The sequence below is a fragment of the Phoenix dactylifera genome, unplaced genomic scaffold, assembly GCF_009389715.1.
Source record: "Phoenix dactylifera cultivar Barhee BC4 unplaced genomic scaffold, palm_55x_up_171113_PBpolish2nd_filt_p 002011F, whole genome shotgun sequence".
Taxonomy (NCBI): Eukaryota; Viridiplantae; Streptophyta; class Magnoliopsida; order Arecales; family Arecaceae; genus Phoenix; species Phoenix dactylifera.
This window is the reverse complement of record NW_024069290.1, coordinates 36,202-54,748: the sequence shown is the minus strand read 5'-3', so window position 1 is coordinate 54,748 and position 18,547 is coordinate 36,202. Positions and strand designations below refer to the sequence as shown.

The following is an 18,547-nucleotide window of genomic DNA, read 5'->3' as shown; positions in this document are numbered from 1 at the left end:
ACATGCTTTATGCAACAGGGTCCCTGCCTCTCCCTGGCCATACGAATGAAGATTGCTCTGGGTGCTGCGAGGGGCCTTGCTTTTCTTCATGAGGAAGCAGAAAGACCAGTGATATATCGTGACTTTAAAACATCCAACATTCTATTAGATGCGGTATGTAACAAGTTTTATATCTCTTTTCATTTATTAATATGATTATTTATGAGAATGTGCTCTTCTAGGACTATAATGCAAAGCTTTCAGACTTCGGGCTTGCTAAGGATGCTCCGGATGGTGATAAAACTCATGTGTCAACACGAGTGATGGGAACATATGGATATGCAGCTCCAGAGTATGTAATGACAGGTGAGTCATCCTTGAATTGTTACTGATTTTTGTTAGTATCACTCTAAACTTTGTCATTTGCTTCTTTTTTTTTAAAAAAGATTTTACGGTTTAATGTATTAAAAAGGTCAGAGCAGGCTAATCAGTATATGCTGCAATATAATATCCTATTATGCTTGATTTGGTCTTGCCTCTATTGTTTTTTAAGTTTTCTCAAGTGTTCAAGTTCTGTATGCTTTCAATAAACTTGCTTTGTTCTCATGCTTTGGTAAGGCATGGTTTTCTTCGAATTCAATTTACTAAGTGCATACTACATTGATTGCCTACACGATTCATGTAATGTACCAAAGGAAAAAAGTTGATTTACCAACAGTAAGATTCCATTGTAGGGTATCAGGAAATAGAAGGCTACATTCTACATTCATGCTGATGCCATTTTGTTTACCAAGTATATACCATGCTGATTACCTACATGATTCATTTAATGTACCAAAAGTAGATTTAATTCATCATAGAATATCAGCAAATATCAGACTGCATGATGCATTCATGTTGATGCTATTATTGTTTTCTGAGTGCTGCATCAGAGTATTATATTTTATGTTGCTTATATCCCAGCCTTCAGTTTGTCGGGCAATTTGTTCATTGTCTGTACTCTGTAACAATCCAGACGAACATCATTTGAATATTTGCTTGTCTCGTGTTACTTAAAGCAACTTCATGGCTTCCATTGAACTTTGTGGAAATTAAAGCAGTGTCAGTGGGCAAGCTTGTAACTTACGTACAGGATGAATTGCTTAACCAATCCTAGTTTCTGTCCTAGTCTCTTGTCAGAGACGTGGTTTTCTTTTTCTATCTAGGACATATTAGTTATGTTGGAGAGAAATTTGCCATGCGAAAGGGGAGATAAAATTTTCAACTGTCAGTCTCTTTAGACTTGCACTTGCATTCCACTTCCTGGATCTCCCTATTTCTATGTATTCAGGATGCTTCTAGTGGTCTTATTAATCTGAAAAATTCAGGCAACTTTCGTTAGTAATGATCTGATAGTGTTATTAAATTTCAAATGAGAAATTCAAAATATATAGGTCAGAATTGTTTTTGCAGGTGAAGTATTAATAGTGAAAGAAATACTGACTTGACTTTTATGGCTAGATGGATACGGCTAGTAGTTGGTAAGTATTGGTATATTGGAGTAGAGTTACTGCAGACTATGAGGTAGATGGGGGCTGGAAACTTAGTAATGTTGTATCTTTGTACGTTCTTAAAATTGAGTGACTGGAGCTGAGTTCCATTACTACAAAATTGTGATAAAATACTACTTGGGTGGGACCATTAGGCGGAAGCTACAACATTTGTTCTGATCTGTGAGTGTGGTCTTAAATTTTGTGGCGCTGTGGATGATTCTTCTTGAAAAGCTAACATAAGGGTTATTGGAGGCTAGACATTTCAAAAGCTTAGTGAGGTATTTAAAGGGGCACTGCCAAGGAAAGCTCTCTAGATCGTAGAAAATGGAGAAAATGTTCAGGTGGGCATGCAACTCTATTTGCAGTTTGCTCTTGCCAGTGGTTATGGTTCATGCCCTCACGGAGCTCAACACTGACTGATCCTGTTCTATTTTTTGGCATTTTGCAGTTTACTTTCTGATTTTGTCAACTTATGTGTACCTAACTTTATTTTTCCAGGACATCTGACATCAAAGAGTGATGTCTACAGTTTTGGGGTTGTGCTACTTGAAATGATGACAGGGCGAAGGTCCATGGACAAAAACCGACCAAATGGCGAGCACAACCTGGTGGAGTGGGCACGCCCCCATCTAGGAGAAAGACGACGCTTCTTCAGACTTATAGATCCTCGCCTAGATGGCAACTTCTCAATCAAAGGTGCCCAGAAAGCTGCCCAGCTGGCACATGCCTGCCTCAGTCGTGATCCCAAGTCCAGGCCCTTAATGAGCGATGTAGTGGAAGTGCTCAAACCATTAATAAACCTCAAAGACATGGCAAGCTCTTCGTACTTGTTTTCAGTCAATGCAAGCAGAACGTGCTGCAGCAAACAGCAATAACCAGACTGGAAGAAATGGTTTGAAACCACATGCTTCATTTCCAAGATATGGGCACCAGCCTGTAAGAACCCTCTCTAATGGTTCACATCCTTCTCCATACCGCCAGTCGCCAAAGGCCAATGACAAACAACCATGAGCACATATATTCCTGTAAGTTATTCCGAGGAATTGGAGATCTTGAATGGCGAGAAGTGTGCAGGACTGTGGTGATCTCTGTGTTGTATGTCTGGTGATAAGAAGTCTGAGGGCTGCTGGGGATAAAGGTTGATGGAGGTGTGGGGGGACTGGAGTCAACCTTTGTTGGTTACAAGTTACCTCAAAAGAATGACTCTGAAGATATTTATAATTTGATGCTTCCATTGTCTTTTGTCTTGTTATAGTAATTGTCAGTTGCTTGATATAGTCAATTGAGTTGAAGGAGGTTTTACCAGTGTTATCAGGTTTGTTCTCGGGGCTTGAAGAGTTTGTGAATGATTCAGACTGAAGAATCATGGGGAATGTTCCTATTTTTCCCTATTTCTTTTCTTTTTTCTTTTTTAAAGCCTCTCTGTAATTTTTATCAAGCTTAAAGTGATAGATCATCGGTTATACTTTCCTTTCTACATACTAGGACGAGTTGGTCCATCAGCACAATGCTGGGAAAAAAATGATTACTTGGTAGTTGGTCATAGTTCTGTGGTCAGGTTGATCCTGGAATGAATGGCATAGCATGTTGCGGCCTTAGGCTTTCTAAGGCCACCGGAGCTGCCCTATCTATTAAGGTCTTGCTGCTGAATGGCTGATAAAAGATCAGGTTGGATGCTCATCTGGCCAGTCATACTTCAGATTCTTGTTTTTTGCAAAGAATGGTCGAGCCGCTGACAACTCCCCAGGTTCACTAAAAGAGGGGTACTCCGCGAAAGATGGCTCCGCGGATCTTCATTTGTATCTAGATTCGTCACTGGCTTCTCACTCGTGGCAAGGCTTTTGATCGTAAGTAGAAGCAGGGCCGGACGAGGCTAACTTCCCTCCCAAGGCGGAAAGCGTGCTCTATTGCCCATCCTCATAGTAGGTTACTTTCGTTTTGTTCCAGTCCCTCACTAGGAAAAAATTCTAGCAAAATAGAAGAGCGGTTGCCGAAGAACCCAAGCAGGCAGGGACCGGCACCTTACGCGGGTCGGTCAACCGTCACAGGGAATAAGGATAGAGAAGACTACGCAAAGCACCTCAGTATACGATCGCGCGCAGTAACTGGGAGTCCTATTACACCTAAGGCCAATTTCCATTCACCAAACCCAGGTTCAATCGCTTGAATCGGTCCAACCAGGAATCGTCGAATCTCTAACGATCACATCTGTCACAACATGGCTCTGTCTGCTGATAAGCTAAATCATTGTCTCAAGGGCAATTTCAAGCATTCAATAAGGCAGCATGGTTGTGTCAATGAGTTACTGGAGCTACGACATGCTCTGGTCTGAAGTTGCATTCATACATTTAAAGTTAATCTTAATAGCAAAATTGTTAATTACAGTAATTCTAAGGACATCATGTTTGATGGATATCATCTATCTATATATATACAATTTGGAGATCCGACACCGATAATCAGATCCATATAATAAATCATATAATTTGAAAATTCCCATTCGATATATTAAGTACACAAAAAATATATTATATTATATTATTTAAATTGCATAAAAAAATTTTAATCATTAAATGTGTAGATCAGGTTGTTCAAATTATATAATTTTGTATATGTAAATAATTTAAAGATAATATATCATATTAACGGCTTGGATTGTTGATATGGGATCCTCATTGTTGCCTGATCGAATTTGGATTCACTCACTCTTCTAACATTGTTGCTCCAGTTGATAGATTCTTGTTTCTTTTAAAGCTATTGGGCTCACATGCATTACATCTAGTGTTATTTTAATACTGACAAAAATATGTGAATGCAGCGAACAGGTCGAAGTTTTCTATTTTATGCATGGATACTTTGGGCAGAATGAAGATATATAGAATTTTGACAAACAATGCACCAGTTTCTGGCTAGGGATCAGGCAAAGCAGTTTCTCTACTTAAAATGTCCAAAGCCAAAAAAAAAAAAAAAAACAAACTTCTTATGTAAGTTACATCAATGCTCCAAAGTTTCTATTTTTCCTCGTGTTCTTTTAGTAGTATGATCTATAAACATACAAATTTGTATGGTTTCATATGGTTTCTATTTTTCCTTACGTATGTAGCCTTTTAAGCAAAATATAGTTTCATTGCTATCATGATATGCGGTACCGACCGGTACCAGTCCGTACCAAACATACTATATTGGTACTGAGCATACCGGTGGGTACCGATACTGATATGTCAGGGGTCAGTATGCCTAGCGTACCCCGCGTACCGTACCGTATCAACACTCGGTACGCCTTATACTAGTACGCCACCGGTATGGAGTTCGGTACTGGTACAGCGAACCTTGATTGCTACAATGAAGGTCCTCTAATTTATTATATTATGCTGAGAATAGATGAAGCAAACGAATATTTGCTAAGAGATATTTAATCTAAAAATGAGCAAGCAAGTTGATCTTGAGCCAAGCCCGCCCATAGTTTGAAAGGCCAGTAGGGCTTCTCTTGTTAATGCCCCTAGTTTTAGAATTCTAGATTTGTTGGTGGAGAGATTGCAATCATAGAGTGGCCATTCAATATGTCAGTTTTTCCTCATGTCTTGTTTGGTTAGGACAAAGAAAATTTCCATTTAGCCATCCCTTATTAATTCATGGTATCTCTCTAAGATTCGTTTATTCCAGAGATAACTCAAAATTTTGTTTGGTTGCGTTAAATTCGTTTATCAATTTCATTTATTACACAAATAGCAGCTAAAAGCATTCAAGAAATGTAAAAGATTAGTTTCCTTTAGGGTTTAAATTTATTCCTGATAGGGGTCTTTAACTAGACTATTCTTTTTGCAAAAAGAATATTCCACTTGGCAAGATAACATCCAAAGCAGCATTTTGCTGGGCATTATCTTGCAATCAAATGGAGCATAAAGTCTTATGTATTAGTTGAGCGGACATAGAAAATGACACATCATATCAACTTTCAAAAAAGTTATTCCACTTGTTTTCTTTTCAAGTGGGAGGGGTTGTCGTGGGGCGGATCATTAACATGTAGAATTTTGTACAGGAAAAGTTCCAACCCACCCTTCCACTCTCACAAAAGAAGTGTCCAACCTGTATTGCTTACTTGGATTGATGCAAGTTAAATTGGCATCAAGGATTGAAAAAAATTATCAGAATATTTTTTTTGATAATTTAGATAAATTAAATTATTCAAGCATGGATATATTTGTAGGAATTATCAAATTAAAATATTAATCAACTGGACAAAAAGATTTGTTGAAGAATTCTAAAGAACATTCCCTAAACAAATCTTAAGCTTCTCATGCTTGAGATTGGTGGCATGTTTGGCCACAATCTCAAGCTTTATTTTGGACTCAACTCCAGCTACAACTTTTCTCTTGTTGTCAAATTTGGACAATTTTAAGTTTTCTTTTGCCATTTTTTTTTTTCTATTTTTGTTTGCTGGACTCATACTGTGAAAAAAAAAAAAAACTCATGTAGGGACCTCCACGACGCTTGCCAGCTCAGCTTTGCCCAACGCTTCCGATCGGCCGCGGAGTATGTTAATACCTTTGAGTAGGAATGAAGATAACGCCAGTCTGTCAACGGTCAACACCCGGACAATTGCAAACCGGCTATTCCCGGTTTTCGGAGAACTTCCGGGTTCTTTGACGGAGCGAGTGAGAAGGGGCTTGGGAAGCATTGCCAATTCAATCACGGGATTCTTCCTCGCTTCCTGCTTCCGAGGTAATGGCGAAACCTCTTCTCTCTTTCTGCGATCTTTCTTTAGGTTTTGTTCCGTCGTCTGATGAGCCAGCTAAATATGGATTTTTTTTTCCGGGAAGGGGAATTCTTGCGTCTTTCTTTTGGTATTGTTGTTGTTTCCTCGTGTTTTCGAGGCGATAAATTGATGCGTGGCTCTGATTGCTTTGATTCAGTGGGTTGGAAGATTGGGAAATTAGGGTTTAGAGAAAGGTCGCATCGACCTGCTAGTATTAATGGTTTTGGATATGGTCCACGAGAACCGGTTCTTGATAGGTCGGGGACGTGATTTCTTGTGTCTTCCTTGATCTTGCATCTTCTACCTGGAGAAAACTTTCCAAAAATTTCCACAAACTATCTGCGTAAGCAAGTTGCTTGAGATCTCCACCGAAATATTTTGTTTTATTATCGTTATTTGTTTAATAATTTTTCTGGGTTTCCATCTTCAGATTGGTTGGATTTAGGTTTTATCCTCGAAATCGTTTGGTAATAGAAGAAATGACAGAATGAGAAAATTGCAGCGAAATATTTTGTTTTATTATTGTTATTTATTTTAATAATTTTTCTGGATTGCCATCTTCAGATTGGTTGGATTTAGGTTTATCCTCCTGGAATGGCTGGAAATCGTTTGGGTGAAGGAAGAAATGAGAGGATGAGAAAATTGTTTTGGAATTAGGGCAATGCCACCCCCAGTTGCACTCACCAAGGAATTGGTGTATTAGGCCTTGGGAGTTGAAAATATCCTTCCCGGAATTAAATAAAGAAATTAAGGTTGCCAGGATGGACTGTTATATGCTCTTCCAAATGTTAGGTCGCCAAATGGCCAAATGGCTATTGTATGCTTTAGTGGTCCAGGTTTTAATAGATAAAGATTAGTATGTTCGTAGCACCTGGTATAGATTAGTATCTTGTTTTCCGGCGGCCAGCATGTTGACTTTTGAAGGATTACAAGATTTGCCAGTATTTGAAAGGTCTTTACTGCTTTGTCATTTTGCTAATAGAATTATCCTCTCTCCCACACTATTTATTGATATAGACCAGTTTGCAATATCCGAAACCTTGTTCTAGGATAGCATTCTTGCAGCTGTTTTGAAGGTAATCTTCTGATGCCAGGGCTATCTTATCGATGCTAATTATAGTTCTCAAAATCAATTGCTTGTGATGCTATTGTCTTGAGGGTTGTAGCTTAGAACCTGCTGTGCTGTGCAAAAGGACTTTGGAGTGCATTTGGTTTGGGAAAAAAGCAGGATCAAGGGAAGAGGCTGGAATAATTTTATTCCTGGAATAAAGCCCTCTTTTATACCATCCTGTCTTTATTCATGGATGAAACACCCTCGGCCTAGAACTGCTTCGGAAATTTTAGCCAAACAAAAACAGGAGTTCCTTGCGGAATATTCCAAAAAGAATGTGTATTCCTATTTCCTGAACCAAACACAGCCTTTGAGTTTCTTAAAAGGAGATGGAATTGATGAATGAAGTATCTGATGATTATAAAATAATGATTTTTTGTACTTATACTACATGTCAAGACTAGGGATGATGTGTTACTCTCTCTCTGTCTCTCTGCCTGAGAATTAAATTTCATGTTTAGCTGTTGCTTGCTTCTTAATATGAATGTGTAACCTTGATTATCAACGATTCTGTGAAGCTATTTTCCAATCTAACATTTACAGGCTGGCACATATTTGGTTTTAAAAGTTCGTACGAATTACATTTCCTTCACACCATATCGAGTGGTGGATGAAGGATATTGGTTTTTATGATGTGGAGATGATTATCTTGTTCCTCATATATAAACTCTGTGAAGTATTACTGCAAGTGATATCTATTTTTTTTCCACTGCTGTAGGGACATGGATTCACTGGCCTAGTTTGAGCATCTTGATATATGAGTATCAGTTGCAGCCAGTTGTTTCAGTCTATTACCGAATTTTTATTTTGCTATGTCCACAATAGATGTGCAGGATCTTAGAAATTTGAACCATAGACTATAAAGTTCTCATAAACATATCTGATTGTAAGACTGAAGGTAACGTTATGTTTGTACCCATGCTTTTTACACAGATTGTACCCATTAGAAATATATTTGCAATTTATAAATAGGCCATTCTGTTAGGTGGTTCTCAATTATCACTATATCGACCAAGCATGCCCACCTAGTTGTAACTTAGCTTGCTTAAAATTTGAACATGGAAGAAGCTTGCAGTGACTGTGGATGCAGTCTAATAGGAATTGGTAAACAGCCTCCCATTGATGTCTCCAAAATACATGAACAAGGTTGATAGCATGGTCATGTCTTAAATGATTTTTTCCTTTTTTTCTTGTACTGTCATCAGTTAAGAAATGGGGCAGGCTTGTTGTTGCTTACAAGTGGACCAGTCAACTGTGGCCATCAAAGAAACTTTTGGTAGGTTCGCTGATGTGCTTGATCCTGGATTCCACTTCTTACCTTGGTGTTGCGGGCAGCAGATTGCTGGCTACCTCTCATTGCGTGTGCAACAACTTGATGTTCGTTGTGAAACAAAGACAAAGGTGTGTTTCCCTAACTGCTCTCTTTTTTATTTATTTTTTCTTCTTTTAGTCTACACTTAATATGAAGTCTTATAGATTGCCATCATCATCATCAACATCATTGGTATAATTAGATTATGTTCTGGAAAGAAATATAGTCAAGATAACACTATCTTTTGCATCATTTCCTGATAAATCTTTGACATTTTGTTTAGTGTTGCCAGAGGCATGCCAAAGACACAAGGCACACCTAGGCGTCACTCTTGAGCCTTGCCTACTGCAAGGAAAAGCAAGCAAATTCAGTTGGGTGCTAAAAAGGTGTGCTGTTTGTGTGCTTTGCAGAAAAACCCACGCACGAGAAAGCATGCCTTTTCTAATCCATTAATGGTGCATCTGTAAATTTCCCTTCAAGTAATAAAGCTGCCTGGGTGGCATTTATGCTTCCCTTTTTTTAAAAAAATATCCATTAATAGTGCTTCTCTATCCATCAGAAACAGAGGATGAACTGTTCCTTCTGGTGGCCAGAGAAGTGCCTTGTCTATTTTAACACAGTGGCTGTGCTTCTTCTTCTTCTTCTTCTTCTTCATGTGTTGACCTTTGAGTTCAGATAATTGATCATTGAACACTTTTTGCTTGTTTGTAATTTGATTTTGTCGTATTTCTTATTTGGTAGTAACTATTGTGTTACTGTTGGGTTAGTTAGTTGACTTTATATTTGAGCATTTGATATTTGACATTTGACATGCCATGTCGTTTATATGCACGTAGATCTGAAATCTAGTGCTTTTACATTTGTATTTTGTGCTGATATGTTGGTAATTCATTGTTGAATGTGTTCAATATCATATATTCATTATTATGTATATATTTACACCATCGTGCCTCACTTTGTCAAGGTGCATGCCTGGCTTTGCACCTGGCACCTAGGCTCCAAGAAACCTTGTTGCCTTGCGCATCTTGAGCTTTTGGCAACTTTGAATCAGAGAAATATCAAAATCCAAGTGCTTCGTATAATTAAATCTTATTTGCTTATGTTCTGCATAAAGGAAAACCGTTAAAGAAAAGGCCAACTGAAATGGAGACTATGAGTGGTTTGTACTTGCATTTCATTTTTTATGGATAATTTGCTTCAAAATTAAAGTTCAAAGACAAGAAGATGCAAAATACATGAAACATTTTTCTTGAATCAAATTAGATGTGAAGCATGAAGTGTATTCTATTAGACAAACACCATCTTATGTGATTTCACATTTATTTTTTATTTTCCTGCTCATATTAGTCTGTTATTTTTATTTCCTATTCTGCTTTTGGGTTCTGTTAGTATTGAAGGTGCAGTAAGCATTATGGATCAATTGAATCTATCAAGTCTTATGGGTAGCTTCTTGGTGTTTCAGGATAATGTGTTTGTCACTGTTGTTGCATCTATACAATACCGTGCTCTTGCTGACAAGGCATCTGATGCTTTCTACAAACTTAGCAACACAAGGGAACAAATTCAATCTTATGTTTTTGATGGTATGATTGCATTCACCTTCTAGTGTAGTCAAACTCTTTTTTATGATATTGAATGCCATCCCATTGGATGTTGCTGATTTTTCATATCTATGCTTAGTTATTATCTCTTGCATAAGTTAGGAAGTCAACTATAGAATTCTAGAATAATTGATTTTGTTCTTTCCTTTATAGCTTGAAGTTATCTTCTTCAATTATAATTAACAAAAATATAAATATTTATCTCTTTAGATCATTTTGTATACCCATGCATATGACAACTGGACACTAGAGGGTGTATGATCAGTGTGCCATATATTGATCAGTAATGATCACAATCTTTTGGATGTATAGATCCCATAGTTCCCATCCGTTTTGATCTTGTATCCAATGTCCATAAATTAGCTGAGGCAACATAGATTAAGAATCATTATTCTTTCAGAGCTTACATACATATCAATTCAGATTTTAGTGGCTTGATGCACGGTGCAATTTGCACTTGATACATAGATAAGAAGAATATGAAGTATCAATGTGTATAAATGTTTTCAATGATTTAGCCTTCAGAATATACTAAACAGTGTGAATTCCAATATCATTGTCACACCATGCACTTTGTCACTGCTTATCAGGGTGAAATGGATTACAATTAACAAGTCTAATTCCAACTTCTTGCTTGTGGCATCACAAACCCTTTTTTAGTTTTTATAAAATTTGAAATTGTTTAATATTTTTTCCGAAACAGTTTCTTTTTTTTGTCAAAATTTTGTCCTCGTTTCATGGTACGCCATATCATACTGAACCAGATGGTACGGGGCGTACCGTACCATATCGGTTCGATATCAGTACACGGTATGAGGGGCGTATTGACATAAAGACAGGATGGCACCGATATGGGGCCCGATGCCGAGATGGCGTATTTTGCTTTATTCCCTCCCTTCTCAAACTCCTCCAAAGCATCTTTGAGCCTCTTGTCACCAAAACTGCCTCAACTCATTTTGCTTGGTCATTACCATTCTAATTGCCTCTCCACCACTTCATGCAATTCCAACACTTGCTTCAATTTACTCTTTTTCACTTTATCATTTCAACTTTTATCACATATTCACCCTAGCATTCTTATATGCAAGGGCCTTAAGATTCTACGCCATGTGAGATGTTAGGTCTTCTTTGATATCTTACAATTTTTTTCTTTTAAGTCTTAAGTAAGGCTGCAAATAGGTCGGGTTGACCTGTGACCTGACCCGACCAGCTTAGACTCGATCCGACCCATTTTGGAGGACTTGTGGGGCTGGGTCGGGTCTTAAAATTGGACCCGATCCATTTTTTGGGTCGGGTCGGTTCTAGGTTTATTGAATTCAGACCCGATCCGATTTGACCTATTTGAAATTTGGGTAGTTTTGGATTTTCAATCCTACGATCCGATCTGACTCGAATCGAATCTGTAAAATTATTTGAGCCCGTGGGCTGCAGTAAATTCTAAAGCCATGGATAGGTTAACTCGAACCAGACTCGAACTGGACCTGAATTTTTTGGGTTGGGTCTGGGTTATACATGGACCCGACCCGACTCGACCTGATCTGAATGATCCGTTGTGTCAAAAATTATAGCGGTGGACCCGACCTAACTCAATCTTCTATTGGGTTGGGTTTGGGTCCAAAATTAGGAGCCGAACAAGAAACCGGTTTGGGCCGGGGTCACTTATGACCCGACCCGACCCGACCCATTTGCATCCCTAGTCTTAAGGCATGCTCAAAACTATCACCACTTTGCTATGCATTTGAGATTTGTTAGATACATATTTGTTAGTTTCCATTCTTTCTCGTAATAATGAAAATGAACACATTGGATGCCCAATTAAATAGATTGACCAGGGTCATTTTATTTTTATTTCCATGGAAAATTGCATTTGATAGTGTTTGATTACTTGTAACTTGGCTGCTTTGGGCCTGTTTGTAGTTGCTCAAAAAAAGTCCTTTTCTAACTTTAAAGCAAAAAATTACTTCCTGGAAAAAAAAAAGTATTTGGTACATTATCCAAGAAGTGCTTCTATGAGAAGAAAAGTGAAAAAAGCGCTTCGTCTTCCGTAACTTTTGAAAAGGAGAAGCAACGACCAAACAGTCCCTTGAGTGGGACGTGGGTGTTAAGAGTGTATCTGAGTATGGGTACAGGGAATTGGAGCTTTCAATATTTTAGTTTAGGAAGTGCCTAGGAAGATGGTGCAAGCCTGAGCTTCTTAAGAGATTCCCAAGCGGGTTGAACACTCCAGATAAAAGTTTTCTGCTACCAAGACTTGAATGGACTGTTGAAAAAATCATCCCCTGAACCTTTTTTTTTTCCATATGTTTTTATGAACTTTAAGATTCTTATCAATTGACATTATTTCATTTCCAAACAATGTATATACAGGTATCCTTTCTTGAAATGAGCGTTAAATTCATCTAAGATAATTGTAAAGAGTCGTTGGTCTTTCTAAAAATATTGTAAAGAAAGAGGGGGCTGTATAGTGCTTGAGGCTTATTTATATCCTGTCCTTAACAATTTCTCCATGCATGTTAAGTACCTTTCTTTGTTCGTTTCCTCTGAATTGTTGACATGCATGCAGACGCATACGGCAAGAGCACATACATACAACCTGTCTTATAGTTTTGTAACACAAGATCTGAACTTCTAATTTCATTCAATATGAGAAGTTATGCTTCCCACTTGGTTACAGGACCTTGGGATTTAATTTACGAAGTCTACTAGTTTTGCTGTGGATTCAAGTTTGTTAGGTGCTGTTTCGTCCCAACATATGATCTTTGCCAACATAATTGGTTTTGATTTGCATTTCGTCCTTGAAAAATGATACATTTTTTGTAATTCTGAACAGCCAATGCTCTGATTATGCTGACCATGATCCTTGTTGTCCAAACAATGGTTGCATTATGTAAAACGGATTTGGGAAATAATACGAAAGCAGGAAGCAGGAAAATGTGGTTAAAGAAAAAAGTTTAAAGTGGGAAGTAGGAAGCATTATAAAAAATCATTAAAAAATATAGATATAGATGAATAATTACAAAGAGGTTACACATGGATGACTAATTTTAAAAAAATAAAAAAAAATAATATAGTAGTAGTATATGGTGTTGATCGGTTGCAGCAGTGTGGAGTGGGACAGCAACGCCCATGAAGAAGGGGTACCACAAGCACAATATTTGGCTAGGACCACCCCCGCTAGAGATGGGCATCGGGCCGTGCCGGGCTCGGCCTAGCCTAGGTCCACCGGGCCACAGACCAAACGGGTCGTGCCTGGCCCGGCCTGTTACTAAACGGCCCGTGCCTAGCACGGCCCGCTTAACCTAAAGGCTAAGCCCGGCACGACCCTAGGCCCGTGGGGTGGCGGGCCATGCCGGGCTTGGCACGGGCCGTGCTAGGCACGAGACGGGCCGTGCCTGGCACGAAGGTGGGGCGAGGAGAAACCCAACTGCGCACGAAGGAAAGGAGAGCAGCAGAGGAGCTGATCCCAGAAGGCCTCGTTGATGAGGAGAAATCCCTAGAAAAACCTTTCGAGGAAACAGGGAATGAACCGAGAGCCGTAAAGAAGTGAGCGCCGGCGGCGGAGGGGAAGAGGAGAAGAAGCCTGCAAGGCGGAGCTTCGTCCTCTCGTCGGGAGGGTGGATGAAGAACGGGAAAAGAGGAGGCGAAGGGCACAAGGATGGATTCAGATTCGAAGACGGAGGTGGTGCGGGGCGAAAAGAGCGATTGTCGGGGAGGGTGGAGGAGGGAGTCGCATAGGCGGAGCACCACCCAGCGGGATGCACGCATTAAAGGAATCGCTGCCGCTGCCGCTGCTGACGCAGCGCAGCTTCCATCAAAGTCGCGAACGGACGGGAGAGCGGAATGCCCGGGAGAGAACTCAGGTCGGAAGGAGTAGAGGGAGAGAAGAAGCGCAGAGGTTTTTCAAGGTCATATCGGCCTGCCCTCAGACCCTTGCATCTAAAGTCATTATTTCTCTAATAATTAATATATTCAATTGCTGGCCCGCGGGCCGTGCCGTGCTTGGCCCACGAATCGTGCCTGCCCAGGCCCTTATGGGCTGTGCTGGGCTCGGCCCGTGGGCCAGAAATTCTTAACCCAGCCCGGCCTCCTTTTATAAGCCGTGCCTAGCACGGCCCGTTACTGTAGCTGCTTCGTGCTGGGCCGTGCCGGGCCATGGGCGGCCCGGCCCAATGCTCACCTCTAACCCCCGCCCTGCCACAATGCGGGAAAAAGAAAACATGGATCACATCTTCTATGCTATCTCCCATGCACCCCATCCATGTCTAACTTCCCTCCAACTCCTCCACCCCGCTCTCCCCCTCGTCACATGATAATGGATTAAATAACAGAGTTGGTTTAAAACCTCTTTCCTTATCTTTTTCAATTTAATTTTATTTTGTTTTTATTAAAGAAGAAAATTTGTTATTGGTAAGTCCATAATCTTATGGAGTCCGATCAAATGGTTGATGTGAATCCAATTATGTAAAACATGATAAGTCACGCATAGTGAAAGAAATATGAGGTTACGAGGGACATGGGTGTATTTGTTTTCTTGAGAATGCAAATTATGTGTTTCTCAAAGCCCGCTTCGCACTAGTTTCCCAATTCAGTCTCCTGACAAACTTATATTGAAATTGTAAATGCATGGTCCAAATCTTTCATGAAGTCTTATATTATAACTTTTTTAAAAAATTATTTTCATGAGATCTTCTGTCTGTATTCTTATTCAATGAAACCTAATGTGCATAGAATACACAAGCATGTGTTTTTGCTCCAGAGTTGATAAAGTTTTTTTATTGGTTTGGATCCAATCTTTTATTTTTACTTTTTTTCCTTTTTTAACCATCTGAATTGCTGTTAAACAGGCGAGGCAAGTTATATTTCGAATCCTCGTCATTGATTACTGGCTCCTGTAGGCTCTGCTACTATATGGATTTTGTTAGTGTCTTTATTAACTAGTTATGAAATTTGGCAGGATGTCAGTTTGAACGTGATGAAACTGTTTTTACCAGTCAACTGTAGTTGTATATTAAACATGTGATGAAAACTTAAATCCATAAACAGTAGATTCCTGAGAGATGTTCTGTTGCTGACAGTCATCAGGGCAAGTGTTCCAAAGCTGAACTTAGATGACGTATTTGAGCAGAAGAATGATATTGCGAAAGCTGTGGAAGATGAACTTGAAAAGGTAATCAATCTTTTTATTCAATATTATATTTCAGCCAGACAAATTAGTCAAATGACCTCACCTTTTCTGATAGGCAATGTCATTGTATGGATACGCGATAGTTCAAACACTCATTGTGGATATTGAGCCTGATGAACATGTTAAGAGAGCAATGAATGAGATTAATGCAGGCAAGTCTATTTTTCAATCTTTATGTCCTTGACATTAATTGATGATCTTTGCCCTCCTGTTAGAGTGCTCTTCTTTCTAAATGTGAATTTTTCATGGTGAATTAGTGCATGCTCTTCTTCTTTAGGATACATGATCCATTTTTCACCCGAAATCTGAAATGCCAACTTATGTTGCCTGCCACTAGTAATAAGTGCGCATGCATACCTGTATAACATAGGTTGCTGTCACAAGATTTTCTTTTTTGTTGGATTCCATAATGTAAATTTGGAATAATTTACAAGCCAGTGCATTAGTATGTTTTCCATATTCTGAAAGCAGGGTGCGATAATGGCCCAACTGGTTGTTGGTCACTGGTTTCAGATATGATCACACAGCAATGCCTGTCATACAACATAACAGATGATGGATATGGCTGTGATTTGATCATGTACATGGGAGTTGATTAATGGATATGAATTAAGTTAAAGGGAGACAAGCATGGTAACACAGTAGATCTAATACTCATTGGACCATTGGATGTTCTGATGCAACACTGGTGCGCGCATCATATTGAGATGCATGAGCAATGCTGCGCATTGATTCCCATGCCCATGTAATGAGTAATGCTGTGCATATCAGATATGATCACCCAGCAATGCCTGTAGTACAAATAACAGATGACAGATTTGGCTGTGATGTGATCATGTGCAGGGGAGTTTATTAATGGATATAAACGAAAGCTAAAGGGAGACATGATAAAAGAGTAGGTTTAATGTTTATTGGACCATGATGTTGCAACACTGGTGCATGTATCATATTGTGATGCATGATTAATGTTGCGCATTGATGCCCATGACCACGTGAAGTGCAGAAGGCCATACATTTTATGCATCTTAGTGCATGATTTGTGGCTGGCACTACACGGGACCATCACAATACTTTCACGATGGCATCACTCATGGCTCATGCAATGCATAGGCAGCCATGCATCGTGCATCTCAGTTCATGATGTGGGACTCACACTGCTGGAACCACGAAAATTCCATTGCATGGTGGACCTGTCCCACTTTTGCTGACTGTTCAAGAGTAAAAGGTTTCGCAACTTTATTCAAGTTATTTTTGCTAGATGTTAACATGACTTTTTCTTACATCTACTATCAACTGTTGCAACAGCTGCTAGGCTCAGGGTGGCAGCAAATGAAAAGGCTGAAGCTGAGAAAATACTGCAGATCAAGCGGGCTGAAGGAGATGCAGAATCAAAATACTTAGCAGGGCTTGGTATAGCACGCCAACGCCAGGCTATTGTGGATGGGCTGAGGGACAGTGTGCTTGCCTTCTCGGTAAATGTGCCTGGGACAACAGCAAAGGATGTCATGGATATGGTGCTGGTGACCCAGTACTTCGACACCATGAAAGACATTGGAGCATCCTCTAAGTCCACTTCTGTGTTCATTCCTCATGGGCCTGGGGCTGTGAGGGACATTGCTGCACAAATAAGGGATGGCCTCCTCCAAGCCAACACCACTCTTTAAGTAAGACCAAATGGACGCTAGTTTTTTCCAGTTTTGGATTCTCTTCGTAGTAATTTCCTATGATTTGGTGCTGTTATTGTGGATATGCAGATTAGGAAATGTGGTGTAAATAGTGTGTTTATATAAGTTACTTTTATTGCCTTCAGTGTCTTGTGTGAGTATGTTTTAGGTGATTTGTTGAACAAGATATTTTCAAGATACAGTTTATGACTGCGTTATTAAGGTATATGGATGGAGATGGCTATTTTTATCATTATTAATTCTTTGTCTTTGAAGTTGTTGGGGGGTTACTATTGTTTATTGAACTTTGATTCACGTAACCTCAAAGCCAGGCTGGATGAAGGCTGAAACAAAAATCCCTTGGATGGAATTGAATGGTTGCTATGGTGATTGCAGAATTCCTCATGAGCTTTGTTTGCTGGATTCCATGGAACAGTGGGACTACTCTGACTGGACAAATAGAAGCAGCCTTATTGTATGAAAAATGTCTGAAATAGGAGTCATTGTTCAGTTGTAGGATGACCTGATGATGAGGCAATGACGACGACTATTATTGTTTAAATATAGATGAACGGGAGGCTTCTGGCAGTCAGAAACAGTTAGTGCAGCGTTTTTGATGTTTGTTATGTTGAACCATGTTGCAGGCATGATCCTTTAATGATAGCTTTCCTCTTCTCAAATTGTGGGTCTCTCACGTTCTTTCTACCTTGCTGGCAGAGATTAGGGCAGAGTACAAAATGGCATGGCAATTTGGTGCAGATGCACACAGGTCAGGATATTGCATAAATCCATTTAAGCATGGCTAGCGCCGGTTACCAAAGAGGATGGGGTTAAAAAAAAAAAAAGAATAAGTAGAAAGCTATATCAGTTTAAGGGCAAATAAGCATTGATTTTTCAGTAAAGAGCAGTGGGGGCGGATGGATTATCACTAATGATCATAGTCCAAAAAATCACCAGAACATTTTAGTTCCATCAATGATCTATCAGGAGGGCTCGTGTGCATGTCTTGCTTTGGACATGACATGTACGTACACCATTTCTAGCACTAATGATGCTCAAAAGGATTGGATGAAAGGAGATTCCAAGACCGAGTTAGCCAAGTTAGCAGAGAATGGTGCCAGAAAAGATGCAAACAACCTGGCTCTCTGCCTGCTGATAAAGCTAAAGCAGTGCTTCTGTGTCGGCCTCCAGCATTCAACAAGGATGCAGGGTCAGTGGACTGGGTAGCCACTAGCCAGTGAAGCTAAAGTAGATCTCAAATCTCATCTGAAAGTAAAGACATAAAAGGAGCAACCATCGAGCTTGCTCAGATGATATCACCTCTTGCCACAAGAGCAGCCTTTGTCCCTTTTTTTTATAATTAAATTGATATTTTATTTGCACAAGATCTAATCTCTACTGGAATAA

At 39.5% G+C, this 18,547-nt stretch overlaps 1 protein-coding gene and 1 pseudogene across 2 annotated transcripts; both read left to right on the top strand.

Annotated features, from left to right (window-relative positions):
* The first annotated feature begins 9 nt into the window (after nt 1-9).
* LOC120109309 lies at nt 10-2,988 on the top strand (annotated as a pseudogene).
* Nucleotides 2,989-6,145: 3,157 nt separating this feature from the next.
* LOC103695924 (hypersensitive-induced response protein 1) lies at nt 6,146-17,400 on the top strand. 2 transcript variants are annotated; one of them, XM_039123060.1, is made up of 6 exons: nt 6,146-6,233; nt 8,584-8,779; nt 10,153-10,273; nt 15,367-15,458; nt 15,532-15,628; nt 16,782-17,400. In XM_039123060.1, the coding sequence occupies exons 2-6, from the start codon at nt 8,591-8,593 to the stop codon at nt 17,138-17,140; spliced, it is 858 nt and encodes a 285-aa protein (XP_038978988.1). In that variant the 5' UTR covers nt 6,146-6,233; nt 8,584-8,590; the 3' UTR covers nt 17,141-17,400. The 2 variants fall into 2 exon arrangements, with proteins under 2 accessions (XP_038978988.1, XP_038978989.1); XM_039123061.1 differs by lacking the exon at nt 6,146-6,233 and adding an exon at nt 7,086-7,343.
* The last annotated feature ends 1,147 nt before the right edge of the window (nt 17,401-18,547 follow it).